This window comes from Rhea pennata, chromosome 2, assembly GCF_028389875.1.
Source record: "Rhea pennata isolate bPtePen1 chromosome 2, bPtePen1.pri, whole genome shotgun sequence".
NCBI lineage: Eukaryota > Metazoa > Chordata > Aves > Rheiformes > Rheidae > Rhea > Rhea pennata.
The window spans coordinates 134,277,473-134,292,204 of NC_084664.1; the positions used below are offsets into that span (position 1 = coordinate 134,277,473).

Sequence of the window (14,732 nt, forward strand, 5' to 3'; positions counted from 1 at the left end):
CAAAGGAATCCTTAATGCCAATTAAAAACAGTCTTAATGAGTTCCAAAAGCAGCCCCCAAACCAGGCCTCCTCAGCCAAAAAAAAAAAAAAAAAAAAAAAAAAAAGAAAAGAAAAGAAAAAAGAAAGATGGGAAAGCAACATGTTGTAGGAAATGATGGAATTTTGAAAATCCCGTAAGAAAAGGGAAACACCCTTTGCTTTCCCTGCCGCATCCTCAGCTCTCACTCAGTTAAAAGGGAATAAAAATGCAGAGGAGTAACTGGTGTAATGGTCCCATTCTGAAAGTGACTTTTGGCTAACTTGGGGATTGTTTGTGGTCAAAGTGTTATTTTTAACTAAAATGGCACTTCATAAAAATAACAAATTGTTGGCAACTATTGGTCTTTGAATTCTATTTCTAGTTCTAGTCTCTATTTCTGTTCCTCTTGGTTGCTTTTCTCCTAACAAATCAAACTTCAGGATTGCAGCAGGAAATTTAGATTTAACCTCAAGAGTCAATGTTTTGTCTCATGTCTGCTCTAATGTGATACAGATGTTGGAACTGCTGTACGTAACTCAAGATTTTATTGAGCTAGCCCTCCCTGCCTAATAGAAAACATAGCTAACTGCAATGCACATTAAACACAGATAATTTTGAAAGTGCTAAGCTTGAGAATTTTATAAATATATTTTTAAAATATTTGAGATATTACTTCAATTGCATATCATTCAGCTATTTGATGCTGCCATGGAGATACTGCCATAGTAAAGCAGCAGAGCGCCTTTTCTAATCTTTTGTAAAAGGAAATAACACAAGTAATAAAACACATAAAAATGCAATACCTGAAATTTTTCATCTGTATATTCTTTTTCCACATCTTGGTTTCTTCCTCTTTAAAAGATAATAAAAAATGCTGGGATTATACACTACCTATTGCATCTCTTCTTCGTGCTTTTGTTTTCTAACAGTCCTGATCTCCACTATTCTTGGTGGTTTAGTTTTCCTTGTCTTTAGGTGCTAGGCTGACTGGAGCATGCTAAAGACTTAGGTATTTCTGTGATGAGTACTGAATGGTAAACACTGACATTTCTTGCAATCCTACTGTGCCATGTTGGCCACAGTACAAAGTAATCTAAAATAGGTCTTTCCTATGTTCATTCTTACTGCATCTTAATTTACCTTATTTCCGTAAGTGAGATAAAAGTTTGGTTGTGTTCTGTATAGACAAACATTATGCTATTTTGTAATGGGGATTTTTTTTAAAGTTTAAACCAAAAAGTTTACATCATCAGAGAGTGCTATTCTACCCTGTAACAAAATACTAATTTTGCATGAATTTAGTGCACCTATGACAATCCTCAGGCCTTATAATATGAAAGACATAGAAATATGCTCCACAGAGAATTTCCAAGCAGCAAACGGACCAGGTGGAAAACACTTGATACCTAGAAAAGAGCAAAAACCAAACCAAAACAAAGACTCCTCCAGGGAAACACAGAGCAGCGAATGTGTCACAGACCAAAGAAGAATTATGTACTTTCTCACCCCCTTGTTGACTAATACTGGCACTTTGTTTTTCACCTTCATCTGCACTTCCTGCTGGATATTTGTCTTTGTCCCTTAGAGGTACCAGAATATTGTGAATGTGCATGTTAGGGCCTCGTGCAGCGGTCTTCGGTTAGCTCGAGGGCTCACAGCTGCTACGCTGGTGATCCCAGAGGTGGTTAACAAAATTCCTTGTCTTCTGCTGCTTAACTCTTAGCTCCAGGAAGGTCACAACTCTATTAAAAAAAAAATCGCTCATTCAAATGATGGCTATGGCAAGAGCTGTGACAATGAAGTCATTTCATGGTCATTATATCAGCAAAGTAGGCCATTAGGTGAATTAGTATTTTAAACTATAAGGCTATAATTTCCCCAGTAACATGGGCCGCATGGTTTGTTGTTAATTGTCCTGCCCTATCCCATTTGAAAGTGTTTGATGTCAGACCTGTTTCCTTCTCCAGGAACAAAGAGCAGCTAGGAAAACAGGGCAGGAGCTTTCTCGGCTCCTGCAGAGGATCTGTACTGCAGATGCCTGATCCTACCTAGTAACTATAGCATCATTGCTAACGCTCTTCCAGGTCTTGTCACTCGTTACGCAGGAACATCAGCAACTCTTTCTACTAACTAAATTTTGAAAAAATAAGGGAAGCTATGTTATTGCCCATATCCTCTAAACTCAGTTTATATACTGAGGACAGGAGTACTGAGTCATGTTATAAATATCAGACTGTCTCTGTTATCAGGGGAGAAACCTGTGAGGCCATCTTCACTGCATGACTGTAAATCATTGCATCTCAATCTTTTTTTTTTTTTCCAGGCTTCAGTTTATTTCTTTCATTTCCACAAACACTATACAACATTCACAGGTAAGTGTATTAGCATTAAATAATTTCTATCCCCTCCTGTTTAACTGAGTGTATTTAATGATTTCCTCACTTGAGAAATAAATGTAATGTTTGAAATGGCCTAGCTTCTTTCAGCCAGATCCTGTCCTGATAATGCGCGGTAGGGTTTTCCTGTGGTCAAGTTTTCAGAATCCGCCTGGCTTCTTTTCCATGTTTATAACTCTCTAGATTTCCTTTCCCATGTCATTCTCCAGTCAGTCCCACCTGGATAGTAAGTTGATGAATGCTCTGTAGTTAAAGATAGGTATTTTATTTGCAGTCAAGTGTGGTTTGTAAATTCTACCTGCTGTAGGTAAAATTCTGCAGCTGGCCATGCTCCACTCCGTCAACTAGTTTATTGTCGTTCAGAGCCATCTGTAAAACTCTTCTCCATATGAAGTCTGCAGATAACTGCTATCAGATACAGGCTAGGCAGGTGGCAAACTGTGATTACTGCTAACAGTTAGCTTACTGCACCTAGAAATTTTATCCACAGCTAATTTGTGCTTTGATGGCCTGTATTAATGCTGTCCTGCCTTTTTCCATACTTGCTTACTCATTTCACTCATGTGTCACATCAGGTCTCTCAGAGTCTACGTGTCCTGGGGCGGGGAGGGGCGGGAAGGGACTGTCACTCCCTGTCTTGAGGAATTAGTAGAAATGAATATTAATGTTTAAATTTGGAAGAGAATACAAAACAGTAATACATAGTGCCTAAACCACCCTTTTCACATTGCAGTACTCCCTGTAGTTTATAAAAGCATGAATAGCCTCGAATCTGGGGCAGGAGAAGTGGAAAATCAGGAGATCTGGGGCAGGAGAGGTTGAGGGAACTGCAGAAAGGCAGAGAAACCTGGAGGGGGAGGAGAGCACCTCTGGCACCACCAAGGCCCTCTAGCAGCATCATTTAATCTGAGGAATGCTTAGTTTTTGCTTTCTTCCTTCTTCTTTCAGGACTTTGGTGTAGTGTTTTCCTTCTCATGTCATGATCTGAGCTATTTTCTCTCAGGCCTTCTGGTGGGATTTCTCGTTCCTTGAAACAGAAGAGCACAGTAATTCTAAACATCCCATCGAGATTGCTTGGACTCACAAATTATTTGATGATGAAGAATTTGAGTTTTTCCAATAACCTTCTCCTGTTCTTCATCATGCTGCCAGTTCTCAAGTCTTATTTTATTGGAAGACTATTGGTTTTTAGAATGAGGGAAATACTTACTGGATTTTTGTCTAGCTATTTTTTATAAACACAAATACTCAGACATTTTAAACAAGACATTTCCCAGTACACATCAAACAGAATTTTCTGAACCACAATTACGAAGAATTGATTTATTCATAGTGAACTTTAGTGAATTAAACCTTCCATTCATTTAGTAGCCTCTCAATAGGAATTTTACTTGAGTGAGAAGGATGCAAAAGCTATTGATCTTGCAGTTAGCCTCTCCCTAGCTGACAGAAAATACAGTCCATCATTACTACCTGTAATGTGACTACCGTTAGAAGGAAGCTTAAAATATCCAAGAAAATATCCAGGAAGACACAGTAAATCAATAATTTGCATGTACTATAATTAGGAAAAAAAAAAAAAAAAAAGAACAACCCACTTTTAGGCAAGTTTGCTGCAGGGTGATGTAGCAGCATCACTCTGGACGTAGACAAAATCACTATCTGCCAGTCGTGTGCATGACTGTTGTCTCTGAAAATGTTTGGGCCGTATTGGCTGAAGTCATTTCTGTGTCTCATGAAGTTTAGTGATCTACAAATTTATATATGTTAAATTCACAGCAAGTCTATGTGCTATGCCTTTGGATGATAACAAGAGTAACAGAGCTACTGCAGCTCACTGTGCAAGCTTAGTAGTTTATTGTGAAACAGTGATGAATAGGTGAAGCTGACCAGAAGCTAATGAATAAAACGTAATTTTAGCCCAGAAATAAATGTTACTAGGGTATCTCACAGATTGTCTTTAAGTATCTGGGTATCTAACATGTTTGCACAGGTAGTCTTGTTTGTAAGATACATTCTTGAGGCTGGAGTTTGAAGTTAATGTGGGGAAGTAGACTGGATAAATTTTCTTACTCCGTAAAATCATTGTATTTATTTACAGAGCACATTTAAAGAAAACACTGAAGAATGATTCTTTGTATGAAGGACTGCTACCTCTTGTGTCACCTCTGTTGCTGTTCATTCTTCTTACAGTCTGGGTTGCTTTATCGCCAGGCAACATATTAGCAAAGCAACCAAGATTGTTTTTGTGGATGGTTGGGGTTACTTTCTCAAATGTTATTGTAAGTATATTTGTCGTGATGGTATGTATTTAGAGATAGCTTTCTGTCAGTGAGACTTCTAGTTTTACATGAATAAAAATAAGGGAACGGGAACTGTAGTTAAAACTCAGCAGAATCACTTACACTGCTCCTCCACCTCTGTGTTATGCTCTCTCTTGTAAATATAAACCACACTGCAGCAGTTATCCAGAGTAGTGAAACTTGCAGTACTGGATTTTGGATATTTATTCTATGACAGCATAAAATTTTTATGAGTTTTTCTTTCTTTTTTTTTTTCCCCAGAGTTTTATGAACAACCCTAGAGAGGCTTTACTTCCACAGATATAACAGATATTCACCAACTCATAAGCGGAACCAGAGACTTGGCTAAGTACAATAAAGCTAAATACAGACACAGATTTACCAGCAAGAGCAGGAGCGGCTGTGGCCTTCCCTGCTGTTCTGCCCATTAATGTGGTGCAGGCACAGTTCAGTTGATCTCGTATTTCCCCTTCACCGTTCAGTATGAGGTACCACTGACAGCAGTTTTTAGGGAAAGACGTTTAATGATACAGGGGCCTTGCAGTGGCTTTCTGCCCAGAGGTTAGTTTCTCCTATACAACATCATCACTGTGACCAATTTCCCTCTTTTTAATGCCAGCAGGGGAATGTAAACGTTGGTGAAGCCAGACAGTAAAGCTGGCCTTTGCAGGTAACCCTGGGCTTTCCTGTTTGGCTTCTAGGAGAGGGGGGGTGAGCAGCAGCCAGGTACAAAAGTGTTCCTCCGGTTGGCACTGAAATACCCTGAGGGATTGGGACTATTGTTATTTTAGGAACATAGTCTCCAACACCATCTAAAAAACCCTGTCACTGAGCACCACTACATCCAACTTAGAAAGTGAAAGTCTTAGAGTTCCCTGAATGGTGAGAGAGATCTTTGAAAATGCAGGATTTTAAAATGGAAAGCATAATCCCACTAGAAATTTGTATTGAGGAATGGAAAAGAAATCAGAACTGTGATGCTTGTTAGGTGCATTCTATGAGTGTGTGCTTCTGAGGCTCCAAAATCAAACAGTTCTCTCTTAAGGACTTAATCTTGCAAGAACTGACATTTTTATTTCATGAATTATAAGTTTTATTGTGTGAATTTTTCATTACTTACTGTATCCTTTTCTCTTAAGAGAAGAGCACATATTCCTAAATGAGAAATACAGTTTCGTACTGGTGAGGAAAGTGCTTCCAGAGCTTGACAGATGGCAGGTTCTGCATATACATTTTTAAACAAGCAAGAGCAATTGTAGCAGGATGCTTGCAGAAAAAAAATAGTAAGGCAGACCAGAAGTGGCTTAGTAGGCTGCAGTTTATTAGATGTTGAGTATAATGCATATTCCTAAGGCCTTGTTTTTTCCTTTTACCAAAACAACTACTGCATTATTAGAGGTTTACATGAATTAAAAATGTATGTGTTTTAGATTGAAATTTATAACATTTTAAAAGCAAAAATAAGCCCATATTTCCTTTTTTACCTCCTCTGCTACCACCTCCTCTGCTACCTTATACACCCTTTTCCTTCAGCAACAGAGTAAAGGTTGTCATAGCAATGCTTTTTTTCTGCATGATATTCTGACACATTGGGTGTTCATTATCTGTTCTGTAGACCACAAAGTGCAGCCTACATTTCTCTACCTGCCAGTATCTTGAACTTCTCATGCCTTTAACAACATATTTAGTTGCCCAGTAGATGCTTTTAGCTAAGCGCCAGGTTTTGAACGTGACCTCTCAACTCTGCAATGTCAAAACAAGCAAAGAAGGCTTCAGCCTCTTGGGAAAAGGAAGAAAGAAGGACTTGCAGCATGAGGATTTGAAAGATGGGCATTTTCCATCTTTTCGGTTAAAGTAAGGGAAAAAGCTTGCAAGGCAGCCAGAAAAAGAAAACTGCCTATCTCTGAGAGGAGAGCTGCTGTTTCCAGTCCCCGGCAGTGAGAGCAGGACTGCCTGCCAGGGTGACTGCCTGCCTTTCCCAGGAGTTCAGGCTCTGCTTTGACACTTGCATAGTGTCATATCATCGAGATAGCTCAGAAACACCTGCCTCTGAGTGCATACCCACACAGTGTAACTCACTTCCCATTTAGCAAGCCCTCAGAGGCAAGATTTCCAATCTGAGTTAAGGATTCGGGCCCCACGGAGGAGCCCACCCTGGACTCTGGTCCTTCCAAAGATTTTGAGCTCCTCTGAAGCCAGCTCCCTTCATTTCTGCCTTCACCTCCTTGGCACTGTGGCCCCTAGCATCTCCTTGGCTGCCTGGTCCCTGTCCTCTTGCCCCCTGCATACTTGCTAGCATTGCAAGACTGAAGGCGACAAGGACTGACAAGTGCGGGATGTAACCCCTCTGGCAGTGATGCCTCTTTCCATCCTGCGTCTCCTGGCTTCAGTGCTCTTAACTTCCAGTGCTGGTCTTGTCTCACTTTTAGAGTGAGTCTGTGCTTCAGGAGCAGGGGGACTAAGGACTTGAGGGAGAAGCAGAGAGCATACTCCATTTTGCAGCCTTGTGATTGTGAAACTGTTGTGGGTGTTTACTGCAGGCCACCTGATCAGGAAGAGAAAGTCGATGAGGCCTTCTACAGACAGTAGTAGCCTGCAGGCCCTGGTTCTCATCGGGGACTTCAACCACACTAATACCTGCTGGGAAGACAATGCTGCTAGGCACTGCTCTGCAGTCCAGAGTGTTCCTGCAGAGCACTGATGATAACTTTTTTGACACAGGTGGTAGAGGAGCCAACGAGGAGAAGTACACTGCTGGACCTTGTGCTAACAAACAAACAAGGAGGCAAGAGGCACAAACTGAAACATGGGAAGTTCCACCTGAATATAAGGAAGAACTTTATTGTGAGAGTGACAGAGCACTGGAACAGGTTGCCCAGAAAAGCTGGGATATCTTCTCTGGAGATATTCAAAACCAGCCTGGATGTGATCCTGTGCAATATGCTCTAGGAGACCCTGCTTGGGGGGGGGGGGGGAGTTTGGACTAGATGATCTTCAGAGGTCCCTTCTAACCGTTCTATAATTCCAAGCATTCTGTGATTCTGACTCATTGGAGATGTGAAGGTTGGGGGCAGCCTTGGCTACAGTGACCATGAGATGGTGGAGTTCAGGATCCTGTGAGGAGGAAGCAGGGCAATAAGTAGGATTGCAACCTTAGGCTTCAGGAGAGTGGACTTTGGCCTCTTCAGGGAACTACTTGGAGGAATCTCATGTCCTAGAAGGAAGTGGGGGTGAGGGACCAAGACAGCTGGTTAATATTCAGACATCACTTCCTCCAAACTCAAGAGCGATACATCTCTTTGAGTAAGATGTCAAGCAAAGGGGGCAGGAGACCTGCAGGGATGAACAAAGAGCTCCTGGCAAAACTCAAACAGAAAAAGAAAGTACACAGAATGTGGAAAAGGGGACAGGCGACATAGGAGGAATATAAGAACATCATCAGAGTGTGCAGGGATGCAACATGGAAAGCTAAGGCCCATTTGGAATTAAATCTGGCAAGGGATGTCAAGGACAACAAGAAGGGCTTCTTCAAATGCATCAGGAGGACTAGGAAAAATGTGGGCCCGCTGCTGAATGCAGTGGGTGCCCTAGTGACAAGGGATGCAGAGAGGGCAGAGTAACTGAATGCCTTCTTTGCTTCAGTCTTTACTGCTAAGTCCAGCCCTCAGGAACCCCAGAGCTTGGAGACAAGAGAGAGAGGAAGACTTTCCCTTGATTGAGAAGGATCAAGTTAAAGATCTTGACACCCACAAATCCATGGGCCCTGATGGGATGAAACCACAGATGCTGAGGGAGCTGGCGAATGTTGTTCCTAGGCTGCTCTCCATCATTTTTGAAAGGTCATGGAGAACAGGAGAGGCATCTGAAGACTGAAAGAAAGCCAATGTCCCTCCAGTCTTCAAAAAGGGCAAGAAGGAGGCCCCAGGAAACTACAGGCTGGTAAGCCTCCCTCCAAATGTGATGGAACAGCTCATCCTGAATGTCATCTCCAGACATATGGAGGAAAAGAAGGTGGTCAGGAGTAGTCAGCATGGATTCACCGTGGGCAAATCCTGCTTAACCAATCGGATGGCCCTCTTTGATGGAATGACTGGCTGGGTAGATGAGGGGAGAGCGGTGGACGTTGTGTACGTTGACTTCAGCAAGGCTTTTGACACTGTCTCCCATAACATCCTCCTAGATAAGATCAGGAAGTGTGGGTTAGACGAGTGGACAGTGAGGTGGATTGAGAACTGGCTGAAAGGCAGAGCTCAGAGGGTCATCATCAGTGGTGCAGAGTTTAGCTGGGGGCCTGTAGCTAGTGGTGTCCCTCAGGGCTCAGTACTGGGTTCAGTCTTGTTCAGCTTCCTCATCAGTGACCAGGATGAGGGGACAGAGTGCCTCCTCAGCAAGTTTGGGGATGATACCAAGCTGGGAGGAGTGTCTGACACACCTGAGGGCTGTGCTGCCATTCAGAGAGACCTGGCCAGGCTGGAGAGCTGGGTGGAGAGGAACCTCCTGAGGTTCAACAAGGGCAAGTGCAGAGTCCTGCACCTAGGGAGGAATAACCTTGGGGAACCAGTTTAAGCTGGGGGCCTACCCTCGGAGAGCAGCTCTGCAGAGAAGGACCTGGGAGTGCTGGTGGATGACAAGTCAACCATGAGCCAAGAATGTGCCCTTGTGGCCAAGAAGGCCAATGGTCTCCTGGGCTGCATTGGGAAGACTGTTGCCAGCAGGTGGAGGGAGGTGATCCTGCCCGTCTACTCAGCCCTGGGGAGGCCTCACCTCAAGTACTGTGTCCAGTTCTGGGCTCCCCAGGACAAGAGAGACATGGAGCTACTGGAGAGAGTCCAGTGTAGGGCTACAAAGATGATCAGAGGGCTGGAGCACCTGCCCTATGAGGAACGGCTGCGAGAGCTGGGCCTCTTCAGCCTGGGGAAGAGAAGCCTGAGGGGGGATCTGATCAACGTGTACAAGTACCTGAAGGGAGGGTGTCAAGGGGACAGAGACAAACTTTTTTCAGTTGTCCCATGTGACAGGACAAGAGGCAATGGGCAGAAATTGAAGCACAGGAAGTTCTGCCTGACCGTGAGGGGGAATTTCTTCGCTGTGAGAGTGACGGAGTCTCCTTCTCTGGAGGTATTCAAGGCCCCCCTGGATGTGATCCTGCGCAATGTGCTCTAGGAGACCCTCCTTGAGCAGGGAGGTTGGACTAGATGATCTCCAGAGGTCCCTTCCAACCTCAACCATTCTGTCTGATTTTGTGTGATTCTGTGATATGTTAAAGGTGAATTGCTCCAAACATTAATAAGAAATCTTTATGTAAAATAGAGTACTGTACTTAACATGGTGTAATAATGGTTGAAAACATTTTGAAATCCATTCACTGGATAGGTCCAATCATTCAGCAAAAAACCCCTCAACAAACAAAAGAAAAAAAACCCCAAACCTCTGTATATTCATATACTAGAGAGAGTGCTTTAGCACTTCCTGATAGTCTCTGGAACAAATCCCAAAGGACTCATAAAATTGATGTTATTTAAAAAATTCATTCATAATCAATACTGATAATGCATTATAAGCAAATATGTTTATATTAGGTACAAGTGCTGAATTCTCTACATTATTGAAAGTTAATTAATTTTTCATATTTTATTTTTGCATTCTTCAGCTTCCACAGCACAAGGAGTAAAGCGCGTATTTTTTTCCCTATGGTGGTTTCATTCAGACTCCTACTGTTACCGCCAAGCACTGCATAGGGATTGAATAGCATGCATGCATACATACATACATACATACATACATATATATATATATATATATAAACTATTTTAACTATTTTAACCATAATTTTAAACACATTTAAATTCTGAGTGAAATATAAAATGATAAAGTATTTCAGATGTGCCTAAATTCTGTTTTCAGTAAAGAGCCTAGGCAATGAGACAGATATCTTAAGGAGCTGAGAAAAACGCTTAGCTGCCTGACTATTTGAGCTCATCTCGTTGCATTTCTAGAGCTCCATGAAATGCGGCTGAGGTTTTCGGTTGAATCCTCCATCGTGCATTCATTTTCTGCCACGCGGCGAGGGATCCCTTACCTGCCCTCCCAGCTGCTTCGTCGGGGCTCCGATCGCCATAGCTGAGCCCAGAAGTGGTGTTTCCCCGGGGTGTTTGAGTACATGAAGGAGTGCTAGAAAAGAAGGAGAGAGGCAGCTATTGCTGCCCTGCTCTGGCATCCGGCGAAGCAGAATACGTTTCTGTCCTGCCGTGTGATGAAAGCAGCTCTGCCGGGGAGCAAGTGGTGGCGTTTTCAGTTTGGGGTTGCAGCTTTACGATTCGGTGTGAAAGCCTGAAATGTCAGGCAAATTCCCCTTTTGCAAACTTGTACTTCGGCTCGTAAAGCGTAGCCCGGCAAAGCGCTTGTCTCCATCAGAGGTGCACGTTTTGAATCACTTATAAAGTCCTTCCAGAATCACAGAGCCCAAGGCACGGAGGTGATCGTTCGTAGCACTTTTCGTCCCAGAAACAAGCCCCATCCTGCACGCTAGCTGGCTCCCCCCACGGAGAACACGGCAGCAAAGGGGCAAACGTCCTCTAGAGCCCCTGGCGCTTCTCACCCGCCGCCTTTCCTTCCCGCAGTGCAGAGTGATCGTGTGCCAGATGAGCGGCACCAGGCCCCCGCTCTTCCACTGGCTCCTGTTCCCGCTGGCTCTTGTGGTCTACGCAGCGATCTCGGGGCTCCTGGGCTGGACGGAAGAGGCGGCGCTCGCCGTCTTCACCGCCTTCGCCACGGCCGCGCACGTGCACTATGGCGCTTGCGTGGTGAGTGGGCGCTCGTGGAAGGGCGGAGGGGGGATTACACGGGCTGCGGCACCCGGGAGCGATCTCCGTGCTAGCCCGCTGGGGCGCTGGGCAGGATCCTGCACGGGAATTACGCCTTGTTTTGTTTTTTCTATTACTTGGTTGATTCAGTCTAAAGCAGAAGAAGGCGGAAGGAGCTGCCTTTTCGCCTGGACAGCAGCTGCAATGACATGAGCCTTCCCAGCGAATTAACTAGTGATGGTTCAAACCTCGCTCCACCGTAATACTGGAGCAATCTGTGCGTGTGGACCAGTTCCCCCAGCCATGCTCCCTTTTTTCCTTCCTCAGGTCACCTGAGTGAAAAACAGGAAGGTAAACTGCAAACTAAAAAGGCATCAAATTCATAAAGTAAGGTGGCTAACTTGGTTTTGTATCCACAAGCAAAATAGATGTCCAGACTTCTGCTGTTTTCTTGGCCCTCTGGGAGCGTCTCTCACGGTGGAGACACGAATGGGTTTCCAGGTCGTTCAGCCTTGCCCACACATTCGTGTGTCTGCTAGGTATCAGTGTTGTCATTTATTGCCACCTGAATTACTACTCAAATTCATTTTTCCCCAGTTAATGCCCTGTTTTTTCTACAGCACATTGTCAAATAATCCTTAGGAAAATATCTTAACAGTGGGTTATTTTCAGCTAAAACATCCTGTATGGCAGAGGTGTTGTTTAGTGGGGATTTGGGCAGCACTCTTTCATTTAAGCTTTGCTGTTGGACTGTAGGAGTTGCTGTTCCCTGCACTGGAAAGAGGCCTTCTGTCCGCAGCCGCCCGGGCACTGCAGGAGCTCATGCAAGGGGCTCCATGCTCCTGCCAGCGAGGAATTACCTGGGGGGGAATTCAGCCACGCAGGAGCAGGCCCCGCTGCCCTGCTCCTTCGGGCCGGCCGTGCGCCGGGGCCGCGGGCGCTGAGCTCCCCGCCGGGGCGGTGCGAGCCCCGGTTTGCTGTAACCTCTGCGCTTCATCCGTAGGGGAGGCAGCTGAGCGAGCACTTCCACATCTACGTCTTTTCACTGAAGAAACGTGTCCAAGAGTGAACGTTCGCCCTACGGTCAGGTTGCAATGCTTCATGTGGAGATTCACAGCGCTTTTTCTGTGATAAATACTGGAATTAATCTGACTAAAACCAAAGAATAGAATAGACCAGATATTCAAGTCACTGCGACTATGAGCTATGCAGGAAGATGCTTCATCTCAGAGAAAATTCCTCCCAGCAGCGGCGTGTTTACTAAGTTATTCAGCTGCTAATATTATTTATTCTCTTCACTAATGCTGTGTAACTACCCCCTCCAGAGCTTTCGCCGTCCTCCTTCTTGCCACTGTCGCTCCAAAGTCCTGGATCACTGCAGCCTGGGTTACACGGGATCTTTGGTATTTCATAACCAGCACTGGCTTCGTCCGTCCGTGCCGGCTCCGTTTTCCACGTTTCCGTGTTCGTTGCCTCACCTCTCATCTCTTCCGTACAGCCTCACGGAGGGCTGCCCACATTCAGGCCGCTCTTCACCTCCAACGAACGCACGAAGAAAAGAGAACAAGATGAGAAAAGGATGGGCACAGCAAAGCGCTTTCCAGAGCTGGTTAGCTGAGTGCCGGCTGACCGGCGTCTGTCCGCATGCGGCCTCCAGGCAGGAGGCAGTGGCCTTGACAGCTATTTTCTATGCAGTAACAAGCACTTTACTGATATTTAAGTACCAACAAACCTTTGAAGATTCTCATATTCACTGCAAAACTAGTGTCTGACCGATAGGCTCAGCACACGGCTTTCTAAACCAGGAAGCGAGTGGTGGGAAATGGGCCAGGTTCGCTCATTCTGCATATTTTTAAACCTCATCTATCAGTGCAAAATGCTAAGCAAGTAATTATTTGCCTGTACTCTTGAATTAAATCTTGTGATTTTAGATAATGACTAAAAAAAACTGAGGCAAGTTTTTTAACACTAGACATTTACATGCAGATGTAAACTGCTACCTTCATACGTAAGGTAATGTAGGTTTTCTGCATGCCTTGGCGGAAGGATGAGGGCTTTGAGTTTCGACTCTTTTCATGTGCTGCCCTCGCCAAAGGACTCTGTGGCCTTGAAGCACTAATGAAACAATCTGCCTGCTTCCCCATGAAACGTTATCTTATGTATCTTGCACAGAGGAATGTGATGGACTGACTGGCATTTTTGTTATATAGTTAAGTATCTGACTTGCCAGAAGCAGGGCAGAAGCAGAGTTGTTTAGCCAGTAAGCCTTAAGTTCACCTTTTTAAATTCTGAATATCTGGTTTTATCTTTTGCTTATTCATATTTTCCCCCAGTCAATGTTTTCTTACATCAGTACTGCTTATTAATATGTTCAGGTGAGCGCCTACTAGTTACATCTCCCACCTGTGCGTTACGTGAACTGCCCCGGTTTAGATTTGCGTGGCCAGTTACAGAAGGTGAGCTGCAGGTTTTCAAACCTACCACAGAGTTAGCAGAGTAGGTTTCCCCTGGCAGCTAAGTTAACATACAAGCCAGGAGACAAGTCTGCATAGCAGGTGACAGGAGAAGTGAGAGTTTGATATAGGCATGCACTCAGCAATCTCACTGTGCAACGAAGGTAAATGTCGAGGTGCCAGATACACTGGAAAAGTCTCACCTATTTTGGCCGTTTATTTTTAACCCGTTCATCAAGCATCTGGAGGAAGCCCTGATGAGAAAAGCATTAGAATACAGCAAACAATGTCTGGATTAAAAGTGGTTGTGTGGAAGAACTGCTTGGATAGGCCTTCCTGCTGTTCCCCATTTATTTATAAAACAGTTGGAAATAAGGGACAATTTGATGCACTGTACTGGAATACTTCGAAAATACTTCAACAAGTAAAACTGTAAAACTTGAAAGCCACTGGCTTTCTAAGGAAAAGTATAGTATCAATTTTAAAAGTAATTAAGCTCTGACCAGCTTTTTTGTATTTCATATAGTCATAGCAAATAACTTTTTTTTCCTTTTTAAAGCTACTTGTCAATGGAAGTTGTATAAAGACAAGTATAAACATAAATGCTGCATTGCACAGTGTATATACTGAATTGTTTGCCATCACAGATGGTAACTGGCTTAACAAAAGGAAATAAAGATGCTTTGGTCACAGGGTGGTAAAGTGCCAGATTTATTTTATAATGTCAGATAATAGCATGAAGAAGACTGGAGTTCAG

At 44.0% G+C, this 14,732-nt stretch overlaps 1 protein-coding gene across 2 annotated transcripts in view; it reads left to right on the plus strand.

Annotated features, from left to right (window-relative positions):
- LOC134137437 (ethanolaminephosphotransferase 1-like) overlaps positions 1-14,665 on the plus strand; it is a 57,509-nt gene extending 42,844 nt beyond the window's left edge. The window contains exons 7-10 of one of the 2 annotated variants that reach the window (XM_062570388.1): positions 2,344-2,392; positions 4,518-4,698; positions 11,340-11,522; positions 12,848-14,665. In XM_062570388.1, the coding sequence (XP_062426372.1) occupies positions 2,344-2,392; positions 4,518-4,698; positions 11,340-11,522; positions 12,848-13,294 (860 nt within the window). In that variant the 3' untranslated portion in view covers positions 13,295-14,665. Of the gene's footprint in view, positions 1-2,343; positions 2,393-4,517; positions 4,699-11,339; positions 11,523-12,525 lie in introns of both variants that reach the window. The other variant, XM_062570389.1, reaches the window with a different exon arrangement.
- Positions 14,666-14,732: the final 67 nt, after the last annotated feature.